The 8,147-nt window shown below is 50.7% G+C and overlaps 1 protein-coding gene across 5 annotated transcripts; it reads right to left on the bottom strand.

Moving 5' to 3' along the window:
* Positions 1-2,279: 2,279 nt before the first annotated feature.
* Positions 2,280-7,025, bottom strand: ITPRIPL1 (ITPRIP like 1). 5 transcript variants are annotated; one of them, XM_014859121.3, is made up of 3 exons: positions 6,602-6,992; positions 6,333-6,436; positions 2,280-5,478 (listed from the first exon to the last, which is right to left on the bottom strand). In XM_014859121.3, exon 3 carries the CDS (start codon positions 5,462-5,464, stop codon positions 3,824-3,826), a length of 1,641 nt encoding a protein of 546 aa, XP_014714607.2. In that variant the 5' UTR covers positions 5,465-5,478; positions 6,333-6,436; positions 6,602-6,992; the 3' UTR covers positions 2,280-3,823. The 5 variants fall into 5 exon arrangements, with proteins under 5 accessions (XP_014714607.2, XP_014714608.2, XP_014714609.2 ...); XM_014859122.3 differs by having other exon boundaries at positions 6,333-6,422; positions 6,602-6,881; XM_014859123.3 differs by having other exon boundaries at positions 2,280-5,554; positions 6,602-6,879.
* Positions 7,026-8,147: the final 1,122 nt, after the last annotated feature.

Genomic DNA, 8,147 nt, shown 5'->3' on the forward strand with positions numbered 1-8,147 from the left:
GCCCACTCCCACCACAGGGCCTTTGCACATGCCATGTCCTCCAGATAGGCTCCTCTTCATGCCCATCTTCACCCAGTTAGCTCCGACCAGGTTTCAGTTCACCTCACTTCCTCAGGGAGGCCTTCCCTGATAGGCTTAAATGTCCTTACTGGAGGCTTTAGTGGAACTTGTCACCTTTGCAATTTTACGTCTGCTGGGGTGACTTTTTCAAGTCTGTCTCCTCCATGAGGACAAAGCTGTGTCTTTGCTCACCCTTGTTTCCCCAGGGCCTGGTGCTAGCCCTATACACAGCAAGTACTTAAATATGTATGGAATGAGTGACGTTGCAAGACAAGTTTAAATCCTAGGCTGGGCATCTGAACTCTGGGCCTCATTTTTTTCCCCATTTATAAAACAGTGATGATAATACCCCCTTTCACTGGGTTTGATGAGGAAATAAGTATTAAACTTGTGAGCACATATGCTCAGAGCACACTAGAGTCCCTGTCATCTCACTCATTAGTTCTCTCTGTGCTGAGTGCGTTTGAGAGAGGAGAGTAGGAACAGGTCTCGATCCTCTGGGTTCCATGTGGGCACCAACTAAGAGCAGTGGGGATTTGCGGGGGTGGGAGGTTGCACTGAATCAGGCGCCTCTGAAGAATCGGCTTGGAACTCCTGGCAAAGGATGGTACTAGGTGACCCATTAGGTGAGGCATGAGGCTGTTCCGTGGTTACAGTGGAGCCTCCTGAGCTGACTGCTTGGAGCTCCATGTGCAGGAAGGCAGAGCCGGATCCACCTGCTGTGTCTCTTGTGGGCCAGGGCCACCGGGTACAGGCAGATAGATCATTCACCTCCCACTCTGAATGCCATCTTTGTTGTTTGGGGTTAGGACTATGAGGGTGCCATAAGACTGAATGATTTATCCGTGGTATCAGTGCTATACAAAGCTCATTTCCTCTGTCTGTACAAAAATAAAGTAGTGGGGCCCCTCCCCCATCCCTTGCCTGCCAGAAAAGCAGGACTGGTTCCCCTTCCCGATTTCACTCCTCACCAAGATTCTATTTCCTCAGAATGAACGGCAAACAGCCTTAGTTTAGGTGAGGAACAATAGTGTTGTCAGTTGGCTACCCGGACAAGCAAGCTTTTGCCTTCAAATTTGCCCTGACCTTCCAGCCTGCAGCAGGCTTATATCAGAAGGTAGTTCATGATATAAACCATCTAGTCCGCTGGGGCTCAACAGGCATGTAGTTGAAATGGCTTTGCATTCATTTTGGCCTCTGAGCAAATGCCTTTAATTTTTGTATGTGATATGAAATTCCTGACTTCCTAAAGACTGGGCTAAGAACCAACAATTTCTGTCTTCCAGAATTTCCAAACAACATATTACCCTTCATCGTAAAATTAATATAGTGGTTTTTTGTTTTTCTAAGCACTTTAACCCCTACATCTTGTTTTATTCCCAAAACCACGCTGGAAGGTTGCTAGGACAGGTATTGTCTTCCAGACTCTCCCATTTACCAACTATGTGACCTTGGGGAAGTTGTGTACCCTCTCTGTGACTCAGTTTCCTCATAGTAAAATGCAGGGGATAAAGCACCCACTTCATGGGGTTATAGTGTGAGGATTCAGTGAGTTATCAGATGGGAAGCATTTAGAACAGTGCCTGGGCTATCGGCAATGCTCAGTGGACGCTAAGTATTCCCATTACTTTAACCGCTGTTATATCCTGGGTGCCAGCCAGGTATTGTTTTAGAATAAAGCTCAGCTTCCTAAATATCTGGAGAAGTTTCCTCTTTCACTCTAAGAGTATTCCCAGAACACTCCAGCTCTGTTCTTTCCATTACTACTTGTTTTCTCTATACTCTTTCTTACACCCTCTGCCCCACCCAAGCTTTGCTGGCTGTTCCCTTTGTAGTCTTCTGCCCACTCATAACCTTACGTTGTCTTTCTTGCCTTTTACAGACTAGAACCCACGCAGTTCTAGAACATACCACCTTCTTTCTACCTGACAGACTCATGCCTTCCAGAGCTTATGCATGTTGTTTGGAGCCACTGAGATCTTTTAATTTGGCTCATATTTTGGGCACCATGCAAATGAATACCCTAGATTTCCTTTACATTCTGAATTATTCTTTCCTGGCTCCTGGCCACACCCCTGGGAAACCACAGGGCAGACTGGTTCAAGGTACATTGAGAAATACCAGGACATACTGGATGAAGCTATCAGGGTAACGTGAACTTCTTGGGAAAGGCATGTGAGAATGCTGATCTGTTGTGTTACCGCACAGATTCCAACTGATTCAGAACATAGCCTCCTTTATTGATTTGGAAGCAAAACACCAGCAAATTATTTTCTAAACAAAAGGCATATGCGTGTTTATAGTACACCAAAATCCCACTAGCATGGAACCAACCATCATTGCATCTTGAAAGCAGTACCTGGCAGATACCAGCAGACAACATGGCAGCACAGCAGCTACTGGCAGTGGTAGCTGCAAACATCGAGTGGCATCAGCTTCTGGGACACTTGTAATTTATTCTTGCTGGGGGGAGGGTGTGGATTCTACAACCAAAGCCCACACGGCCAGCATCTAACGCCCCCTGAAGTCAAGTTAAATGTGGAGCCAGGTTCTCCTCCCCAGCAGATCTTCCTGGCACGCAGGGTAGGAACAGCATTGGTATTCCCAAAACAACCACACCCACAACTAGAGTCACATTTCTTAGCACTCCTCCTCAGGATGCCCAAGGTTTTAAAAGAAGGGAAAAATACACCAATCACAAGTCTCCAGAATCACGACCTTGTTATGAGTTGGACTGCTTCACAGTCCCTTCCTGTCCAACCTGGCAATGGGCCTGGATTGTGGTGACCCCGCTTTGCAAAACCGCAAACATAGTTCAAACAATCCCTTTGTTATCTCTGAAAAGGGAATACAAAGGCATTCCCAGACTGAGAAAAAGCACAGCTGCACAGGGTAGCTGAACCTTCTTTCCATATAACAAACAAGTGGCTCCCCTCAGAAACTGGAATTGTTCATCTCAGAGCCCCCAAAAAGACTGTCCTTGTTAAGGGTTTTGTAATGTTGCTTCCAGGCACTGAGAAGGTCATCAGATTTTGGCTATTTAATTTTAGTAAGTACATTATCTCAATTATGGGACAAGTCTCTACTGACTTAATATTTGTCAATCAATGCTAATAAATTATTTGGGTAGTATTGGAATTTTTTTCAGATGCATTAAAAGTTATATTATATGAAAATAGGACTAAATTAAGAAAATGGAAAATAAACATCTTGGATCTACTTTCAAATAATGAAGGTCTGAAGAATTAGATCCTAAAATATGAGAAGCTGCCATCACAGTATTTGGGATAAAACGGAGTGCTATCAGCTTGGTTGGGAATTAAGCTAACAGTTCAACAAGGAAACCAGTTTATAAGGAATGTGCTGGGAGTCATTCACAAAAAGGAACCAGCTGGAATGGAGGTATTCTCTAGTTCTCTTTTGCTTCCAGTGTTGATACAAAGCACAACTTCACAGGCCCCCTCTGGATCTCAACTCATTAGCAGCAAGATCCTCCCATAACATCCGTTTCCCTAGGCCCTCTTTGGGTCATGATAAAAGTTATGTGAGGAGAAGAAAACCTCAGAAGACCCACCCCAGATTAGGCCCTGCAGGCTGGACCTCATCCTCATGACCACTTCACACACTCCTTAAAGTGTCAATCTATCACAGCCCCTATTTGAAAAGTGAAGGTCACATATACCACTGATGGATCTGAAAAATAAACTCTCTTGCAGCCTGAGGAATCAGAAATACTTTCTCCCCCTTTTTAATAGTCCTTATATTAATGCGCCCCAGCCAATGGGGCACAGGGCAGAGTTTTCACCTGGGTCAGAAGGTTGTGGAACTCTTCCACTGCCTGTGAATGTGCCATGGGGTTTAGCACCAGGTGCTGAAAGAGATTGACAGGCTCAGCATTCCGAAATGTCTTAGGGATCGGGATGGTCAGGGGCAGGAAGGAGTTACCAACGAGGAAATGATGGAGGGACCTTTGCTGGAGGCCACGGCCCAAGAACCAGAGGATGTCCTGGAGCCGCTGGGGAAGCATGTTGTGCTGCCAGTCTGTTAGGGGCAACCGTAGCAACAGGTGCATGAGGGCTGTTTTGAAGTGGTAAGAGGTAAGGATGGGACGAGATGCTCCTTCGGGTAAGCTCTGAAGATCCCGGAGACTTAAAATGATCTGGAGGCACTTGAGGTGACAGGTGTTCTCAGGAGCAAAACGCCCTACAAGCTTTAGGAACAAGTGCTCACAGGCAGCAAAGGACTCCGGCCAGTCCACACTGGTGAGCTGCTCCTGGTCAGGGGCCTGACTTACCAGGTAGACCAGCGTGTCTTCCCGTTGCACCCCCAGGACCAAGCGGATTGAGAGAAAGCGGCCTGAGCGGTAGTCCAGCCTGAGCTTGCAGGTGGTGGTAGATGGTGGGAGGCTGAGTTTAAAGTCATACTTGTGGGCCACGAGGGCCCAGGCATTGCCCACCATGTTCCGGAACCACTGTACAGTCTTGCACACATCCAGGTGAGAGCCGGTGCAGAGAGCCGCCTTGATGGAACTGTTACTCTTGCCCAAGACGGCTGAGTGGTCCCCGTGGTGGTGCACCAGGCACAGCACGTCCCCCAGAAGCTTTTCACGCTTACACACGCATTCCGACTCCACCAGCACACAGCCACAGCGGTGGCCTAGGGCAGGATTCCTCATCTCCAGCACAAACATAGTGCCCTGGGGGGGGACAATGGGCACCAGGATATCAAATTTCTGTGTCTCATGTAGGGTTCCCCATTTCTCGAAGGCAGCCCCAATGCCCAGGCAGTCCTCCAACTGTGGGTGAGCCTCCCGGCGGCTGAGCACCCGACAGGCCTCAATGAGGTCGTCCACAAAGCTCTCCACGAACTCACAGGTGCAGGGCAGGTCACGGGTGACATTCTGGACATGGACTTTGTAAAAGGATTCCAGGGCCTCCCTCGAGGGGAAGTCGGTAAGCCAGTTGTAGGAGGTGACAGGCACAACACGGACTTCCTCCTCCTCATCACTGCTGGAATCAAAGGCCGGCTCATGCTGCATGTTCTGTCGCAGAAGCTCGAAGATGAGAAAAAGGCAAAAGAGGCCGGTGTTCCACAGGTTTCCCAGCATCCAGCCCAGAAGCCCCTCCTGGCCATCAGCCTGGAACGGCCACCCCATGTCTTTCTTCCCCAGCACTAACTGGTCACTGGATGTGTCTCCTCTCCAGAAATTCTCTGCCTTCTGCTTCTGCTCAGCTGCTTGCCTTCTCTCTTCAAACTCTATCTCTAACTGGCGCATCTCCTCGCTCATCCGCTTCTCCAGCTGCCGGCTTCTGGCTAATGTGTCCAGGTCCATCCGGTCACTGACCATCAAGGGGTGGTGAACAACATACATGACTGCCAAGAACAGAAGGCTTATCACAGCCATGGAGGCCTCTGCATCTGGAGAAGTAGGAGGGTGGGAGTCAGTGGTGATCTTCGGGACTCATCTGCTCTCCAGTGCGTATTCCCAAGAGCCCTGGAACCCCAAATCCTGGAAGTCAACTACTCAGGAAGAACAGAAAGCTCACAGAGCTGGAGTTGGACAGAGCAAGGGTGGTCTGCCCCGGAGGAGGTCTGGGAGGAAGGGGGTAGCAGGCTGTGCCACTCATTCTCTCTACTGCTTTCCCTCCACATGGTGTGGGTGGTATTTAGGCTTCCAGAGTGTGGACAGGGGACTGTTTTCATTGCTGTGTAGGATGGGGAGGGGAACCCTTGTGGTAGGGTGGCCTCACCCAACTCATCAGTCTACCATGGGCACCAGGTGTGCCCTGCTGCTCCCAGAGGCTGCCTTCCACGGGCAGAAAGCACTGGTCTGCCTGAGCAGCATGTTTCCTCTTTTCAGGCAGCCAGCCCCAGGCCCCAGCTGCAGCATCCCACTTCCTCTGTGACTTCACAATCCTCATTCTGCTCACCCTGTGTCCTCAGACCACTCAGCCTCTCCTCCTCCCACGTGCCCAGTAGGCCAAGCCCAGTGGGCGCCAGGGAGGCACAGCGCCACCAGCAACCTCTCCATTGCTTGCTGCTGTGCTCTCTGACGTCCTAAGGGGGCTGCCGGATGCCCCATCGGTGGGCGGGGCCCATAGGCACGCACAGCTCCACCTCTCAGCCCGGGAAACTTGTGAAGAATCGGGTGCCCAAGGCCACCTGACATCCGGTAGTGGTCAGTTCACTGCCTCCCCACCCCCCCCCCCCCCCCCCCCCGAGGCCTGAAGCATCTTGCATTCACCCCACTCGTTTACAAGCTACTGGCTTACCCAGATCATGAAGGACTATGCCGCGTGGGCGCTGAAGGCAGGTGGGGAACTCTCCTCCCTTTGGAACTTGGCCTTGCTTAGTCTCACCGCCTTCTCGAGGAGCCCTGTTAAAATTTAGAAGGTACCTGGGGGCTTGGGCTCAAAGCACAGTGCCCCCCCTCCCATTCATAAGTTCCTTAAATTCCACGCCCAGGGATGGGAACTCTCATCCGCCTATCCAGACAAACCTCCTCTGGGTTTCTCCCGGGACCTGGCGCCAGGTTACTCACCGTCGGTGTTAACAAGAACACCATCTTAAAGAGACAGCGCGGCCTGCCCGCCCCCGCCTTCTTCTCGGCGGGGTCGGGGCTCCGGGTTCCCCGCGGGATCCGTCCGTGGGAGTGGTCCGGCTCCCCTCTCCCGGGGAACACACCATGTTTGTCCGAGTGTCGATGTTCTGTGCGCGGCCGGCCCCTGGCACCCCACGGAGTCGCGCCCCGCTCCGAAGGCGCCAGCCCCGCACAGCGGCTCCCGCCGTCTAGGCTCCGCCCAGCCCCGCCCAAGCTCCTCCCACCCAAGCCCCTGCCGCCGAGCGTGCAGCCGGAGCCCCGCCCTGGGGCCCGGTGACCCTCAGTGCGCACACGCGCCCTTTGTGCCGGCGCCGCGCCCGTGGGGTTGTGTGCGGCTCCTAGGAGCTGCGGCCGCCGACTCGCTGCTCAGCCTCCGCGGAGGGGCGCGAGGGGGCGCTGCGGTGCCGGCTGCCCGCCTCACTCAGCTCGGTTCAGGGGAGAATACGGTTACTGGGAATCTAAGTGTGAGAATCGTGGTAGAGTAACTAGGAATTGACGGACGGGGGGTTGTCATTCCCACTTTGGGCTGGTCCTGCGCAAAATGGGACAGGAGACGAGGTGTGTTGTCAGCATCCTCAAAGTGCCTCACTCGCAGCCCACCCCCAGGCTCAAGTGTCTCTTCCAAACCCTTTTCTCCTATCAAAGTGGCTCTCATGAAAGGACCAGAGAGCACCCAAAGACCTGGCTTGAGGCCATACTTGCCGCTCACTAGCCACGTGGGAACAAGAATCCTAAACCTACGGGGTAGCTCTGCTGATGAGATGGGTGTATAAGAGAGTGTGGAGGCTGGACAAGCCCTAGGATATATCAAGAAATACCAGCAGAATGGGTTTCCTTCAGGATCTTCGGAGCATCAGAAGAGCCCACAGCCCTCCTGTGCTGTGTCAGCTGTCCAAGGAGGAAAGGAAGTGACGATCTCTTGATACTTACTAACTAAAGTCCTTGTGCTAAAAGACAGTCAAGTTTCAGGCCTCCTTATCCAGAGCAATGCAGAGGGGGCCCCTAACAACTTGGATAGCGCTTCCAAAAGTATTGACTTAATCATGCAAGGGGAAAGATTGTTTTCTGGATGACGGTGACTGAAGTTCCAAAGTTACTTTATAAACTTGCCTGATGAAGAATAGACCACAGGCTACAACTAAGCATTAGTGCGTTCAAGCAGTGATAAGGAATTCTCTTATTTTTAAATTTATGACATGACAGGATGAAAATAAACATTTCAGAGTGTGCAAACTATTAGTGTTTAAAGCCTTGTGTTTAAAGATGTGTGTTCATGGTCAAATAAGGGTTTGTTTTAAAAATGATTGTCGAGTTAGTAGACATTTGTTAATTTATGGTCTGCACAGAAATGAAGTTGGTTGTTATACTGAATTAGAGTCTCTGAACTAGAGAACTATTAATCCATTTAAAGATCACACTTACATCAACAAAAGGCCCCCAAGCATTTCTTAGCCTATTTTCTGGTGATTTTTCTTCTTCAGCATGA

Source organism: Equus asinus, chromosome 6 (assembly GCF_041296235.1).
Source record: "Equus asinus isolate D_3611 breed Donkey chromosome 6, EquAss-T2T_v2, whole genome shotgun sequence".
Taxonomy (NCBI): domain Eukaryota; kingdom Metazoa; phylum Chordata; class Mammalia; order Perissodactyla; family Equidae; genus Equus; species Equus asinus.